The sequence below is a fragment of the Panulirus ornatus genome, chromosome 73 (assembly GCF_036320965.1).
Source record: "Panulirus ornatus isolate Po-2019 chromosome 73, ASM3632096v1, whole genome shotgun sequence".
Taxonomy (NCBI): Eukaryota; Metazoa; Arthropoda; class Malacostraca; order Decapoda; family Palinuridae; genus Panulirus; species Panulirus ornatus.
In genome coordinates this window covers 12,071,552-12,089,874 of record NC_092296.1, presented here as the reverse complement: position 1 = coordinate 12,089,874, position 18,323 = coordinate 12,071,552, and the positions used below count along the sequence as shown (strand labels likewise).

Here is an 18,323-nt window from a genome sequence, read left to right as displayed (position 1 = left end):
GCTGAAAAAGGACTGATGATTGGGAATACCTGGTTTAAAAAGCGAGATATACATAAGTATACTTATGTAAGTAGGAGAGATGGCCAGAGAGCGTTATTGGATTACGTGTTAATTGACAGGCGTGCGAAAGAGAGACTTTTGGATGTTAATGTGCTGAGAGGTGCAACTGGAGGGATGTCTGATCATTATCTTGTGGAGGCTAAGGTGAAGATTTGTATGGGTTTTCAGAAAAGAAGAGTGAATGTTGGGGTGAAGAGGGTGGTGAGAGTAAGTGAGCTTGAGAAGGAGACCTGTGTGAGGAAGTACCAGGAGAGACTGAGTACAGAATGGAAAAAGGTGAGAACAATGGAAGTAAGGGGAGTGGGGGAGGAATGGGATGTATTTAGGGAATCAGTGATGGATTGCACAAAAGATGCTTGTGGCATGAGAAGAGTGGGAGGTGGGTTGATTAGAAAGGGTAGTGAGTGGTGGGATGAAGAAGTAAGAGTATTAGTGAAAGAGAAGAGAGAGGCATTTGGACGATTTTTGCAGGGAAAAAATGCAATTGAGTGGGAGATGTATAAAAGAAAGAGACAGGAGGTCAAGAGAAAGGTGCAAGAGGTGAAAAAAAGGGCAAATGAGAGTTGGGGTGAGAGAGTATCATTAAATTTTAGCGAGAATAAAAAGATGTTCTGGAAGGAGGTAAATAAAGTGCGGAAGACAAGGGAGCAAATGGGAACTTCAGTGAAGGGCGCAAATGGGGAGGTGAAAACAAGTAGTGGTGATGTGAGAGGGAGATGGAGTGAGTATTTTGAAGGTTTGTTGAATGTGTTTGATGATAGAGTGGCAGATATAGGGTGTTTTGGTCGAGGTGGTGTGCAAAGTGAGAGGGTTAGGGAAAATGATTTGGTAAACAGAGAAGAGGTAGTGAAAGCTTTGTGGAAGATGAAAGCCGGCAAGGCAGCAGGTTTGGATGGTATTGCAGTGGAATTTATTAAAAAAGGGGGTGACTGTATTGTTGACTGGTTGGTAAGGTTATTTAATGTATGTATGACTCATGGTGAGGTGCCTGAGGATTGGCGGAATGCGTGCATAGTGCCATTGTACAAAGGCAAAGGGGATAAGAGTGAGTGCTCAAATTACAGAGGTATAAGTTTGTTGAGTATTCCTGGTAAATTATATGGGAGGGTATTGATTGAGAGGGTGAAGGCATGTACAGAGCATCAGATTGGGGAAGAGCAGTGTGGTTTCAGAAGTGGTAGAGGATGTGTGGATCAGGTGTTTGCTTTGAAGAATGTATGTGAGAAATACTTAGAAAAGCAAATGGATTTGTATGTAGCATTTATGGATCTGGAGAAGGCATATGATAGAGTTGATAGAGATGCTCTGTAGAAGGTTTTAAGAATATATGGTGTGGGAGGCAAGTTGTTAGAAGCAGTGAAAAGTTTTTATAGAGGATGTAAGGCATGTGTACGTGTAGGAAGAGAGGAAAGTGATTGGTTCTCAGTGAATGTAGGTTTGCGGCAGGGGTGTGTGATGTCTCCATGGTTGTTTAATTTGTTTATGGATGGGGTTGTTAGGGAGGTAAATGCAAGAGTTTTGGAAAGAGGGGCAAGTATGAAGTCTGTTGGGGATGAGAGAGCTTGGGAAGTGAGTCAGTTGTTGTTCGCTGATGATACAGCGCTGGTGGCTGATTCATGTGAGAAACTGCAGAAGCTGGTGACTGAGTTTGGAAAAGTGTGTGGAAGAAGAAAGTTAAGAGTAAATGTGAATAAGAGCAAGGTTATTAGGTACAGTAGGGTTGAGGGTCAAGTCAATTGGGAGGTGAGTTTGAATGGAGAAAAACTGGAGGAAGTGAAGTGTTTTAGATATCTGGGAGTGGATCTGGCAGCGGATGGAACCATGGAAGCGGAAGTGAATCATAGGGTGGGGGAGGGGGCGAAAATCCTGGGGGCCTTGAAAAATGTGTGGAAGTCGAGAACATTATCTCGGAAAGCAAAAATGGGTATGTTTGAAGGAATAGTGGTTCCAACAATGTTGTATGGTTGCGAGGCGTGGGCTATGGATAGAGTTGTGCGCAGGAGGATGGATGTGCTGGAAATGAGATGTTTGAGGACAATGTGTGGGGTGAGGTGGTTTGATCGAGTGAGTAACGTAGGGGTAAGAGAGATGTGTGGAAATAAAAAGAGCGTGGTTGAGAGAGCAGAAGAGGGTGTTTTGAAGTGGTTTGGGCACATGGAGAGGATGAGTGAGGAAAGATTGACCAAGAGGATATATGTGTCGGAGGTGGAGGGAACGAGGAGAAGAGGGAGACCAAATTGGAGGTGGAAAGATGGAGTGAAAAAGATTTTGTGTGATCGGGGCCTGAACATGCAGGAGGGTGAAAGGAGGGCAAGGAATAGAGTGAATTGGAGCGATGTGGTATACCGGGGTTGACGTGCTGTCAGTGGATTGAAGCAAGGCATGTGAAGCGTCTGGGGTAAACCATGGAAAGCTGTGTAGGTATGTATATTTGCGTGTGTGGACGTATGTATATATATGTGTATGGGGGGGGTTGGGCCATTTCTTTCGTCTGTTTCCTTGCGCTACCTCGCAAACGCGGGAGACAGCGACAAAGTATAATAAAAAAAAAATATTTATTTTCATTTATTTTGCTTTGTCGCTGTCTCCCGCGTTTGCGAGGTAGCGCAAGGAAACAGACAAAAGAAATGGCCAAACCTACCCCCATACACACGTATATACATACACGTCCACACACGCAAAATATATATACCTATACATCTCAATGTACATATATATATACACACACACACATATACATATATACCCATGCACACAATTCACACTATCTGCCTTTATTCATTCCCATCGCCACCTCGCCACACATGGAATACCATCCCCCTCCCCCCTCATGTGTGCGAGGTAGCGCTAGGAAAAGACAACAAAGGCCCCATTCGTTCACACTCAGTCTCTAGCTGTCATGCAATAATGCCCAAAATCACAGCTCCCTTTCCACATCCAGGCCCCACACAACTTTCCATGGTTTACCCCAGATGCTTCACATGCCCTGATTCAATCCACTGACAGCACGTCAACCCCGGTATACCACATCGATCCAATTCAATCTATTCCTTGCCCGCCTTTCACCCTCCTGCACGTTTAGGCCCTGATCACTCAAAATCTTTTTCACTCCATCTTTCCACCTCCATTTTGGTCTCCCACTTCTCCTTGTTCCCTCCACCTCCGACACATATATCCTCTTGGTCAATCTTTCCTCACTCATTCTCTCCATGTGCCCAAACCATTTCAAAACACCCTCTTCTGCTCTCTCAACCACGCTCTTTTTATTTCCACACATCTCTCTTACCCTTACATTACTTACTCGATCAAACCACCTCACACCACACATTGTCCTCAAACATCTCATTTCCAGCACATCCACCCTCCTGTGCACAACTCTATCCATCGCCCATGCCTCGCAACCATACAACATTGTTGGAACCACTATTCCTTCAAACATACCCATTTTTGCTTTCTGAGATAATGTTCTCGACTTCCAAACATTCTTCAAGGCTCCCAGGATTTTCGCCCCCTCCCCCACCCTATGATTCACTTCCGCTTCCATGGTTCCATCCGCTGCCAGATCCACTCCAAGATATCTAAAACACTTTACTTCCTCCAGTTTTTCTCCATTCAAACTTCCCTCCCAATTGACTTGACCCTCAACCCTACTGTACCTAATAACCTTGCTCTTATTCACATTTACTCTTAACTTTCTTCTTTCACACACTTTACCAAACTCAGTCACCAGCTTCTGCAGTTTCTCACATGAATCAGCCACCAGCGCTGTATCATCAGCGAACAACAACTGACTCACTTCCCAAGCTCTTTCATCCACAACAGAATGCATACTTGCCCCTCTTTCCAAAACTCTTGCATTCACCTCCCTAACAGCCCCATCCATAAACAAATTAAACAACCACGGAGACATCACACACCCCTGCCGCAAACCTACATTCACTGAGAACCAATCACTTTCCTCTCTTCCTACAAGTACACATGCCTTACATCCTCGATAAAAACTTTTCACTGCTTCTAACAACTTGCCTCCCACACCATATATTCTTAATACCTTCCACAGAGCATCTCTATCAACTCTATCATATGCCTTCTCCAGATCCATAAATGCTACATACAAATCCATTTGCTTTTCTAAGTATTTCTCACATACATTCTTTAAAGCAAACACCTGATCCACACATCCTCTACCACTTCTGAAACCACACTGCTCTTCCCCAATCTGATGCTCTATACATGCCTTACCCTCTCAATCAATACCCTCCCATATAATTTGCCAGGAACACTCAACAAACGTATACCTCTGTAATTTGAGCACTCACTCTTATCCCCTTTGCCTTTGTACAATGGCACTATGCACGCATTCCGCCAATCCTCAGGCACCTCACCATGAGACAAGGAAAAGTATTTTTACTGATTTTTGAGGAAGTGAAAAACCTTTCTTTTAAAAAAACGCCAGGTCACAGTTAATGGGAAAGACATGAGAGGGTAAAGAGTTCAAAAGCTTTAAGATGTAGGGAGAGAACAGTTATCAAAATGACCCACCTTTGAGCTGCCAACAGCCACAAAATAATTATGTGATGCAGCACCTTGCTAAGTTTTGTGTGGTCTAGCTAAAGGTGGTTGTTTATGATTCACACAAACATGAAAAGAATTCTATTATGAAAATGCACTTCTGTAATGAGTGTGAAAGAAGAACTGCTGCAGCCTAATAAGTTATGTGGAATCCTGGAATATAGGTTAAATATTTCAGTTCTGGGTGAAGGGAAAAAAGATGTTGGTTATGAAGTGTGAAAGACAATTTCTATTCCAAAGGTAGTTCTCTGTCAGTATTAATAAAACACTTGTGGCAGATTGGGGTTAAAACATCATCTTACTCGTCTTACCCTCTAAACTAAGGGTTATTTGTTGCAGGTCCAAGCTCTTTCATCATCATACTATCTCTGAGGTTGGCTAATGCACTTTATGGAGACCACACAATCATACCACACCCACCTAATTCTACGATGTCAGTGGAGTAAACTGTCACTCCTGGGCTCCTAACCTTATCATTCACCAACAAATGGAGTCTGTGCCCTGGACATGGTACTATAAGGTTCTAGTTTTTTCTTTTCAAGGATAAAGGGGAAGGAGAATACAGAAAAATATGTTGATGATCACAAAGTCCTCTATCAAAAATATTCTAATTCTATCTGTCTCTGTGATGCCCGTTCCCTCCAGAAACTCCCTCATGTGGGTGGCCATGTCAAAAGAGTCTCCAGCAGTGGTGAACTCCACTTCAACTCCTTAGCCTTTAGTGCCTCACTAAGCACAAAAGGCTGTAGTTCTTTATATGTTAAAATCAACCCATCTCCAACTGAGCCCTGAGAGTATTGAACAGCATGCAGACATGGAAGAGGGACTTTTAAACTTTAAGGAAAACCATATTAAGAACCATACATCAACAAGATCTATGATCATTGCACTGACTGGAGTGATGCCATCTCAGTTATTAACTCTAACTCCAGTACCATAATGAAATATCATTGAATCTTCTATCATTAAATACACAAAGAATTAAAATCTTAATATTAGTGAAGGTCTAAACAAACTGGATACCTTTATTGTTGATAAAATTTGTAAACAATTTACCTTCTTGTCAACATAATAAATTTATGATATGCTCACTGTCTGTCCTGGACAATCACATGATTACCAAATGGCATCCAAGCTACATCTCTTCATTGCATATCAGCTGACTTATATTTCTTTCTTAACTAGCTGTTATATTTCTCTCTTGTGTCTCCCCTGATGGTGATAATTACACAAAAGTGCACTTGAAAACTTATCATGTTTTATTTTCCTTGTGGACTCATAGGAATATATGCACCATGTACATATTCATACTTGCTGCCTTCATCTATTCCTGTCGCCACCCAGCCACACATGAAATGGCACCCCCCTCCCCCCACGTGTGTACGAGGTAGGGCTAGGAAAATACAACAAAGGCCACATTCATTCACAGTCAGTCTCTCGCTGTCATGTGTAATGCACCAAAACCACAGCTCCCTTTCCACATCCAGGCCCTACAAAACTTATCATGGTTTACCTCAGAAGCTTCACATGCCCTGGTTCAATCCACTGACAGCACGTCGAATCCGGTATACCACATCGTTCCAATTCACTCTATTCCTTGTATGCCTTTCACCCTCCTCCATGTTTAGGACCCGACTGCTCAAAATCTTTTTCACTCCATCCTTCCACCTCCAACTTAGTCTCCTGCTTCTCCTTGTTCCCTCCACCTCTGACACATATATCCTCTTTGTCAATCTTTCCTAACTCATTCTCTTCATGTGATGAAACCATTTGAACACAACCTCTTCTGCTCTCTCAACAACATTTTTATTTCCACAAATCTTACCCTTTCATTACTTACTCAATGAAACCACCTCACAACACATATTGTCCTAAAACATCTCATTTCCAACACATCCTCCCTCTTCTGCACAACCCTATCTATAGCCCACACCTCGCAACCACATAACATTGTTGAAACCACTATTCCTTCAAACATACCTATTTTTCCTCTACGAGATAATGTTCTTGCCTTTCACACGTCCTTCAATGCTCCCAGAACCTTTACCCCCTTCCCCACCCTGTGACTCACTTCCGCTTCCATGGTTCCATCTGCTGCCAAATCCACTCCCAGATGTCTAAAACACTTCACTTCCTCCAATTTTTCTCCATTCAAACTTACCTTCCAATTTCTTGTCCCTCAACCCTACCGAACCTAATAATCTTGCTCTTATTTCCATTCACTCTCAGCTTTCTTCTTTCACACACTTTACCAAACTCAGTTACCAACCTCTGCAGTTTCTCACCCGAATCAGCCACCAGCGCTATATCATCAGCGAACAACAACTGCCTCATTTCCCAGTCCCTCACATCCACAACAGACTGCATACATGCCCCTCTCTCCAAAACTCTTGCTTCACCTTCATAACAACCCCATCCATAAACAAATTAAACAACTATGGAGACATCACGCATCCCTACTGTAAACAGACATTCACTGGGAACCCATCACTTTCCTCTCTTCCTACTCATACACATGCCTTACATCCTTGGTAAAAACTTTTCACTGCTTCTAACAACTTACCTCCCACACCATATACTCTGTTAATTAATACCTCCCACAAAGCATCTCTACCAACTCAATAATAAGCCTTCTCCAGATACATAAATGCTACATACAAATCCATCTGTTTTTCTAAGAATTTCTCACATACACTCTTCAAAGCAAGTGCTTGACCCACACATCTTCTATCACTTCTAAAACCACTCTGCTCTTTCCGAATCTGATGCTTTGTATATGCCTTTACCCTCTCAATCAAAACCCTCCCATACAATTTCCCACAAATACTCAAAGAACTTATACCTCTGTAATTTGAACATTCACCTTTATCCCCTTTGCCTTTATACAATGGCACAATGTATGGATTCTGGTAATCCTCAGGCACTTCACCAAGAACCATACATACACTGAATATCCTTACCAACCAGACATCAACATGGTCACCCCCTTTTTCTTTTATAAATTCCACTGTAATACAATCCAAACCCACTGCCTTGCCAGCTTTCATCTTCCGAAGAGCTTTCACTACCTCTTCTCTGTTTACCATATTCTCCCTGACCCTATACTTCACACACCACCTTAACCAAAACACCCTATATCTGTCACTCTATCATCAAACAAAACTTCAAAATACTCATTCCATCTCCTTCGCACTTCACCACCACTTTTTATTACCTCATTTGCATCCTTCACTGATGTTCCCATTTGTTCTCTTCCCTACGCACTATATTTACCACCTCCAAAAACATCTTTTTATTTTCCCTAAAATTTAATGATACTCTCTCACCCCAACTTTCACCTCTTGCACTTTTCTCTTGACATCCTGCCACTTTCTTTTATACATCTCCCAGTCATTTGCACTACTTCCCCAGAAAAATCGTCCAAATGCCTCTCTCCTCTCTTTCACTAACAATTTTGCCATTCTTCACTTAACCTCTCCTGGTACTTCCTCAAACGTTTCCTTTCCAAGCTCACTTACTCTCACCACTCTCTTCACCCTAACATTCTCTCTTCTTTTCTGAAAACTTCTACAAATCTTCACTTTAGCCTCCATGAGATAATGATGAGACATCTCTCTAGCTACCCCTCTCAGCACATTAACATGCAAAAGTCTCTCTTTCACACGTCTATCATTGAACATATAATCCAATAATGCTCTCTGACCATCTCTCCTACTTACATATGTATACTTATGTATATCTCTCTTTTTATACCAGGTATTCCCAATCACCACTCCTTTTACAGCACACAAATCTACAAGCTCTTCACCATTTCCATCTACAACACTGAACATCCCATGTACACTTAATCATACCCTCAGCTGCCAAATTCTCACCTTTGCATTCAAATCACCCATCACTATAACTCGGTCTCATCCATCAAAGCTGCTCATACACTTACTCAGCTGCTCCCAAACACTTGCCTCTCATGATCTTTCTTCTCATGACAAGGTGCATAGGCATCAATAATCACCCATCTCTCTCCATCCACTTTCAGTTTTACCCATATCGATTTAGAGTTTACTTTTTTACACTATATCACATACTCCCACAACTGCTTCTAGAGTAGTGCTACTCCTTCATTTCCTCTTGTCCTCTCATCAACCCCTGTGCTTTATTCCCAAGACATTCCAAAAGAACTCTTCCCCTTTACCCTTGAGCTTTGTTTCACTTCGAGCCAAAACATCCAGGTTCCTTTCCTCAAACATACTACCTATCTCTCTCTTTTTCTCATCTTGGTAACATCCACACTCATCTAGACACCCCAATCTGAGTCTTTGAGGAGGATGAGCACTCCCCGTATGACTCCTTCTTATGTTTCCCCTTTTAGAAAGTAAAAATACAAGGAGGTAAGGGTTTCTAGCCTCCTTCTCCTGCCCCGTTTAGTCACCTTCTACTACATCGGGAATACGTGAGAAGCATTCTTTCTCCCATCTCCAGGGGATATATACTTGCTTGAAGTTTTGGATGTTGGCAAAGCAGCACAGTAACAGACAATGAAAGGCCATATTTGTTAATATCCATTCTCTAGCTGTCAAAGTGTAATGAAGAGAAACTACACCCAACCAACATCACCACACACACACGACCAGGCTCCAACCATCACCCTGTGGTTTCTCCTGGCTGTTTATTATGCCTTAGTGTAGTCCACTGATAGTGCATCTAACCCATTTACCCGATCACCCTAAGTCTATCTATCCCATACATAATCATTTTATTATAAAAACCACTGATAAAGAGACAAGTATGTTCCTCCAAACTTGAACAATTAATCATACCCAACAACAACTTGGTACAGTCTATCAAGTTTTCTACAAAAACCAGACAATGACTTTCTACTGGAAGGACAAACAGCTCCTCCAGGAATAGCAAAGAAATGTTACCTGCAACATCCCTGAAGATTGTGTCAACATCATCACTCACTACAAGACCAAGAAAACCAGTGACTACATCAAGAGAAACAACCTCACACAGAGTTCAAATCTACGGCAGTCAACAAATGAAACTTACAAGTACTCCTGCCAAGCTGGTTTGTAAACTTCAAGACAATGCAAACTACAAAGGTGTGACTACAAAATCACTCAGCAAATGCTTAACAGTCTATCCTCAAAATATGGGTCCCAAACACACATGCAAAATAAACATAATTATATAAAAACTTTGGCAAGACCCTACAAAACCACAAATAATATGAGTAATGTACCCTCAATAGAAACTTAATCAGTACCCTTACGGTGTGGTACAGTATGACACACCACAGGAAAATTTTGGAAAAAAACTCCTGAGGTGCAGTGCATGGTTGGTGTCCCTGGCCTGCTGAGTAGCTAGTTACTCTGTAGCCTGTGACTAGTATACTATTTTATAGTAACTGTAAATGCAGATTGTGTTTCATGAATTATGCTTCCTAATACAAATCAACCACTATAGCAGTGTTCACAGTAACACCACAGTAGTATCTATTCTTGCTGCTGACAGACTTGCAGTCACAAAGTATTAGATATATTATATGGGTTGACTGGTCATGTGCCAAGCTGGTTAATTGCTTGATAGGAAATGCAAACACATTTTGCCAAAGTTACTCTTACTTTTCATTGTAACAATAGTTAGTGTAGGAAGCCCCTGCCGCTAGGAAACATTTTAACCAATTTGGCATAGATGCATACACAGTCTGGAGTAATGCCTGTCCAGCCGGACCTCTCATATCTTCCCATTCCATCTTGATACTCATATCTTCCCATTCCATCTTGATATGAACTAAGGTGATGGGTTTCATGGAGGTGAAATCTCCTGACAAGTTCTGCCTACACATTTTTCACCGAGCTGAGGTGCAGTGATTTCAGAGGATATGGCACAAACATAATGTATAGAAGGTTCTGAAAACACCTCTTTACTACATTACTTGTGTGTATGGGCAAGCTGTCTTGAGCAAGAAAGAATGGGGCACTGTCAGGATAAAGTAAGCACTGAACAGATGGAAGCAGGACTTCCTCCAATATCTCAATGTATCTATTCCCAGTGAAATGGCCTGGACCAATGTCTACCACCTCCCTACCACCACCTGCATGAATCCATCCAAATAACTCGAAAGCAATTCTGCCACATCTCCGGGTACCAACCACATGTCTGCCATCATACCTAGGAAAAATAGTGAGTTTTGAGAGACCATAAATGAGCATTACCATCCTAGATAGATGAGTAGTTCATGTGCAGTAGGGAACTTCATATGCATTACCATACTCTGAATTGTCAATATAACAAGTATAGGGATGTGATGTAAGATACTGGAGTAATATTCTGGTACTAATAACATGTTTATATTTTCAAATGATTACCTAAACACCTAGAGTATACCAATGCATTGGGAATGTAAAAAGGTTGTCACATGCAAACACAGCTAGAGAAAAACAGAGTCTTACCATCCATTCCTTCAGTACCACACTGGCAGTCATGTTCTCATCAGAAGAAAAGTCTTCTCATCACAATAGACAATGTTTGCCCAAAATGTAGCAAGCTTGTCTGCGTATTCTAATGCATACTCCATGCATCGTTCTATGTCCAGCTTGGAAAGCTCCAACTTCTTTACTGGTATATGCCCATGGAGACCATGGGCTTTGTGCCAGTTTCTTATCCGTGCTGTGTAGGACAATCCAATTCGTTGATGGATGGCTAGGGCTGTGGTAAAGGAGAAATTCTCAAGGATATCTGCAATTGCTCTGCACTAAGCAGGCATTGTGCACCGAAATCTGCCCACTCCATGCATATCCAAAGCATCCCCAATTTCAACATAGTGCTGTATCCATCTGGCTACAGTGTGCTTGGACACGCCAACCTGTCTGGCAATTTCACCAATGATGATGCTCATGCCAAGCAGTGTGATGATCACTGCATATATCTTCTCCAAGGTTTTCATCTCGTCTAACATAGCTATGATTCAAAATAAACATTACAAATCCTACAGTTCACTCAGAAGCTCAGCTCAATGCAGGTTGAACCAGTTCTATTTCCAACATATCTGATACACTGAATTCAGATAACGAACCTACAGTGTTAAAAGTCTATGCTAACATTGTCTCACATGAATTTCACTACCAATCCCCCCAATGTACCTACTAATCTTATCATGTTTGGCATACTTAAGTAATATCATGCCTCGTTTTGTAACGCATTTACTGCTTCGTAATCATACCAGTACTGTGCTTAAAGTTATATCACTATTACCATACACATGTTCTGTGTTCTTTGTGCATGTGGATGTTAATATAGTTTCCATCATCTACACTTTGTAATGATGTGGGTTTATGACACTGCATCTCATAATGTAAGAAATCCCTAAATGGCACTCAGATTTGTTGGTTACCATGCATACATTAATATAGATTGAGAGTCTAATTATCACAAAGAGGTCCCTGTACTAACACATTATGTAGTCCCATGTATTAACCATTAAATATGACATGTGGCTACAGAAAACATCATATTACCTTCACACAAACACACATGGGTACCAACTACACTACGTAATCACACATTTTACACCAGTAACTGTTGTGGGGCATGTCAGAGTCAAGGGTGCGAATAATCTTTCATGGGTGTACATTTGAGAAAATAACCCCTTCTTATATCATCAACATAGAGGACATGCAAGAGCTCTACAATTATTCTCAACCAAGCCCTGGATGACCCCACTCTCTACCTTCATGTGGCTTCCCCAGGTGCAGCAACCTGAAGTAAACCCCCACCCAATGACCCACTAAGTCTGACCCATACAGACCACACTACCACACATGGACTTGGAGGGAATGTTGTTCCTGAGTCAAGATATTACTGATGTTACCAATCTCATTTATTACACTTCAAGATGTGATTCATTCTTGTTTTGATCTTTTTGTTTTGTGTTATCCCACTTTTTGTCGATCTGACAGAAGATGAGCAGTGCTTACATATAAGCCCAACACATCTCATAAATCTCAACTATAAAATGAAAATAAAGATAAGCATTTGAGTCACACTTTAATAAAACATGACAAATAAGAAAAATTGAAAAAAACAACAACAGAAAGCTAGTTAATGTTATATATGCAATGGTCTTCAACAAACATAATAATAAGGAAAATATTCGGCCTGCTTACTCAACCTACTAAATAACCTTAGGCAAACCTCAATATAAAGGTCCTTTCATGAGCATATGACCTCACAATCTTATCACAACATTCTGACACCACAGTAATAGCAGCATCAAACATGCAGTCCTGCATTGCACAACTGGAAGGATGGCTCATTCAGAACAGAATGTCTGCATCTCTACAGGAGTCTTCAGTCACTCTTATAAACCCAGGCAGACATGAATCCATCACATACCCTCCATTACCTTAAATAGAAAGTCTCTCCCACTGAGCAAAACATCAACCATTCCAGGCAACAAACACAACACAAACGACATTCACTTCCCACAGCAGTAATGTAAATACAAAAGCAACACAAACTAAATGCCCTCAGAACAATAAATGGCTCAAGACTTGGACAAGAAAAAGAAAATCTTACATCTACAAAAGTTCATCCACTCCACTTTAAACTATGCCTCACCTCCCTGGTCTTCTAAATATGGCAAACCGAAAATCACGCAAAACAGTGCATTCAGAACAATCACTGGCTACCAAGTGACCATACACAGTCAACAGTTTCAAAATGAAATAAAAGATCCTCCCAATACAGTCCCACCTCAACATGGTTGCTACTCAACTGTAGGCAACAGCATTAGACTCCTCCCATCCAAATCACTCTACAAATAACCACCAACCCCTAAGAAGAAATAAAAAGCTTATCCCTGCCTCACACCTAAGTAACCTCTACTCAAAGATCCCCTCATCCAAATAAATATAACAATAGCAAAACACATACACACTGAAATAACCTGACAAACACTAAACACCTCCCCTTCCAACTCAGTCTGGCACTCCCAACCACCCAACATACATCCATCAGTAACCAGACCCCAGAAAAACAGGAGCCACAATCTCCATGGTATGCTCTGGACATCACCCATTACTAAAACACTACAAACAGTTTCAATGCATCCTAAGACCCTTCATGCCTATAATGCAACTACCATAATGAACACACCAAGCACTTACTGCTCAATTGCCCTGCATGTTCCGCATATACATGCACAAACATAATGCTTTATGACTCATGGTACCAGCCACTGGTCATGGCCAGCTTTCTGATTGCGGCGGGAAACTCATAAAGATAGATGGGACCTGAGGCAGGAAGGAGAGGTAAGGTGTATGTATCCTGATGTTACAGGACTACCCATGCAAAGCTATACAATGTGTGAAGAGTCACCTTTGAAAAGGCTGCATCACTGGGCATAGGGACCTCTTGATTTATGTTTTTGATTTACATAGTTTTTAGAATAACATGCACAGTCCTTTTAAACTTTATCTTAATCTATTTCAGTTTATGTTTGGAATAATGTGATCATTGCTGGGCTGGCAGTGTGGTGGTACAACACTGCCAACACTGTGAAGCATGCGTACATGTGGCAAGGGTATACAGCTTCCTACCGCGCAGTCCCCAGATTATGTTTATAGTCTATAGTCATGGAGTGCTGCAGTATTTTCTGTTGCAGTATACTGCATACTGCACATGCTTTGTTTCAAGCATCATGACACCGAAGTGTCTTTCAACTTCTGATACCAATGGTGCTAAAGAGCACAAAGCCATCACCACTGAGGAAGATGGATGTGCTTAAATTTTATACAATAGGAAAATGAACTGCTGATATAAAGTGTGCCCTTAGACTTTGCAAATCTCCTTTATGAACAACTCATGACAGTGCATAGAAGATCAAGGACAGTGCCAACTGTAGAACATTAATCAGAACAGGTAAGACCTTGTATTCCTGAAGCTCATTTATGGAAAGAATTGAACAAATGTTGGGTACATGAATCAAACACCGAACTCATGAAATGTCCCCATCAGAATGCATGAGGTACAGGCCAAGGCCCTGAGTATATGTGATGACTCAGCTGTGGAAGAAGAAGAAGCAATGAAAACATTTCAAGTATTCTGGATGGTTCATGAATTTTAGGAAATATTAAAGTTACTACAATGAGATATCTGGTGAGGCTGCTTCTTCGCTGCTGCTCAAAAGTTTCTGCCTCAAGACCATTATCAAGGGAGGTGGTTGTTCTATGCAAATTTTTAGCATGGACAAGACTGGATTATTTTGACCCCCTTCCCCAATATCCCCTCCACTTACCTCCTAACTCTCCATAAGCACCAGTAAGCAATTCAGGAACAGCTGCAAAGTGTAAGTGTTGGTATGAAGTTTATTTTTCTCTGCTTTCATTTACTAGAATTCATTATAAAGTGTGTTATAGTACTTCAAAATTTCTGGTATGTGTTTACTCCAGATTTTCATAAATGTAATATTTGGTAATATCTCATTTATAATGAAACTCCCCAATCTCCACTATTCACACTGTATGAGAAATGCGTTTTTGATTTACCCATCCATTTTCAAAAATGTCATTATCACGAAAATCAAGATGTGCCTGTACAGTCTTGTCAGAGATCTTCTCATTCCAAAGGAGTCTTCACTTTAGTAATGGAAGTAGCACAGCCTTGGGCTTGGGCTGTTAGAGCCTTTAGAAAGAAGTTTAAGCTAGCACTGGAACTCTTTCATAAAAATATGTATATAGCCAAGCCTAATCCAGGTACACATTATATCAACCAACCTCTTGGGAAGAATGAACAGTTGGGTGACTGTACACCAACAGCCACAACTATGATCTGAACCTATACAGGCTCACTCCCAGCCAGCCAGTGAATGTGTCATGGTCAGGAAGACTAACCACTATACCACAGAGGTGATTAAGAATGTGAAAGCAGACCACAGAAGGGATGGAAGGAAAATGCTGATGAGCATGCAGGCAAGGGATGTGCCAATGTCAAGGAGAAAAGATGAAATTTCAAACACTGAACTATGAGAAAAATGGCATTATTAACAGGGATGGGGATAATTTTAGGAAAAACTTGGTCAACTTATTACATCAATTTGTACTCATTTGGTGAATAAAACATTCCCAACTGCAGAAACAATACTATACCTTTTTGGCAGACACCTCAACTCCAATGTATTCACAACTTCATTGTTCCCAAAGTCTACGAAGAAGACCTGAATTATGACAAACATTGAATTATTGAATCTATTAATTTCAGCTGAGATAATCATATATATCATGAATAATTCCTTTAAAGCAAATTTACATAGAGGAATATTTCAATATCCTAAGGTTCATGCCTAAACCTACCATAGCTTTCACAGCTTCATTGTGGCAGTCATAAACCTCTTCTATTCGTGCTCTGTAGTAAGCCTGCATCCCATCTATATCTGTATATTTGGCAAGGCACACATTTCCTGGGATAATATGCTTTTGTGCCATGAGAGGTGCCTGATCATTCATAATGGCTTGGTCAATACTGGACTGAATATAGAGCAAGTTAGCAATGGCACTTTTCTCATTGGAAACTACCCAGAAGTTTCCTGCTGATTTCACCTGGAAGATAAGTTATAATTTTCTTAATAAAAACACACAAACCATGTGAAAAGCAGAAAACACTATCCAGGTCAGTTCAATTAATCAGAACCTCAGAGGATAAAGTTTAAGGGATCTGAGTATGGGGAGTTGAGCACAGTGGTAATGAACACATGAACAGGCCATGTGGGAAGTGAAGTGCTGCTGATAAATGGTTTTATCTAACTATCCATTTCTGATGCCCGTTCCCTTTGGAAACTCCCTGAAGAAGAAGGCTGTGACAAAAGTATCTCCATAACTCTAGTGCTGCTTCTTAGCCATTTAGTGCCTCATCCTTAACAGGCCACTGGCAGAAGGCACCACTAGTGCAGTGTTTCCAGGGGCTCCTACCTAATGTACTTACCAATTACTTCTACCTAGTGTTCCAACCTATCACTTCTATCCATTCCTCACACCTAGATATTCCTACCTACCACTTTCACCTAACGCTCCTGTCTAATGTAACTATCTATAACTTCTACCTAATACTCCTACCATCTTGCCAAAAGGTAGAACTTACACACAGCACTCATCATATGAAAACCTAGTCAGGAAGAATAAATTGCATGAGTTAAGTGCTGTCAAATGCTATGTGTGACAAGCAAAGACTGTATGTTTGTGGACAGAATGCTAGCAGTCATGTGTGGGTGAGGCAGAAAGAAAAGACAGCTACCTGGAGCAGAGGAGTGCAACTAGATAACCACTGGTCCACTATGTAGTCATAACTAACTCTCCTGATACACAGGTGGGTAATACCAAAAAATACACGGTCCTGAGGTGGGAACAAGAGATGCTTGAGATGGATAATGACACAGAGAAACTTGTCAATAAACGCAAGGAATATGCCAGCAGATAATAGGTGCTTGAACGAAAAGAGAGCGTAGGTAGCACACTAATATCCTAGTCAGTGCTACCTTGTAGAGTGCTGTTTTGTTGTAGTGCTCTTGCTTGCATTTTGGAGTTCTAGTTTTACTAGAATAATCATGAAAATTCATAACAGAAGTTAAAAGTCTGAACACTCACAACATGCTGAGAGCAGTTCTCACTGTTTATACTCACTTGGCCAACCAGAACAATGAACATATATCCAATCAACACTGAGTGCTCTCCTCTATTAGTACAGTACAAGTTTTGCTTTGCTCACACTGTGCACACATTCTTGCTGACTTGCTGATTTGTCAATAACATTGTGACTATTCTACACCCATCATATAAGGAAGATGACCTGCAAGTTCTAGTGCAGCTAGTACATCTAAAGCACCTGAGAAACGCCTCTTTTTGAATGTAAAATTACAAGTGCTCAGGTGGGTGGAAGCTGCTGGGTATCTAGTTGGTATCAGAGATGCTTTCAAATTGGCTATATCCATGACTAGAGCCATCATTAATGCCTCTTAAGAAGTAGACAAGATAAAAGCTTCTGCCATGATGAACATTAGGTTAATAACAATAAATTCGTGCCGGGCAGTTTGACATAAAAAATGGAACGTAGAATAAATCATGCCAGGCTAAATGGTGGGTGTGTTGGTGAGCTGACCATCAGTTCATGGTGTTTGTTACCACACTTTCTAACTCTATATTCTAAAATGTTATGTAATGTAGTGTTAATGGGATACATGGTGCTCAATAATATTTACACTCAATTTCAAGGGTGTAAATTAGCTGTTCAAAAGCATTTGGTAGTGCTGTAACCATGGTTACCAAAGAAACTGATAAGACACCTCACCACATACCACAATCTCCATCAACATCACCATCACCACCTCCATCATCAACAGTACCTCTGTTATCACCACCTAAATCATAATTTCAGTGATGCAGAGATGGATTACCTTCATCCAGAGCAGAGCTGCATGATATCCACTACCCTCCACCTCTCACCAACATGCTGCCTTTCACTCATTCTACTGCAACTGTCACTATTCATCAAATGACTGTCATTCATGATATAATACTATTAATTACCTATTTGTTACACATCAGTTCGTAAAGATATGTCACTGAAATAATCTGAATTCACTGATATCTGTACAACTCATATATAATATGTCTCACATGGTCATATGGTCACATGGA

General features: G+C 40.9%; 1 protein-coding gene across 1 annotated transcript in view; it reads right to left on the bottom strand.

The window, feature by feature from the left end:
• spn-E (spindle E) overlaps window positions 1-18,323 on the bottom strand; it is a 504,859-nt gene that overhangs the window by 112,133 nt on the left and 374,403 nt on the right. The window contains exons 12-13 of the mRNA XM_071660992.1: window positions 15,987-16,232; window positions 15,783-15,850 (exon numbers count right to left, since the gene is read on the bottom strand). Coding sequence (XP_071517093.1) covers window positions 15,783-15,850; window positions 15,987-16,232 — 314 coding nt within the window. The remainder of the gene's footprint in view (window positions 1-15,782; window positions 15,851-15,986; window positions 16,233-18,323) is intronic.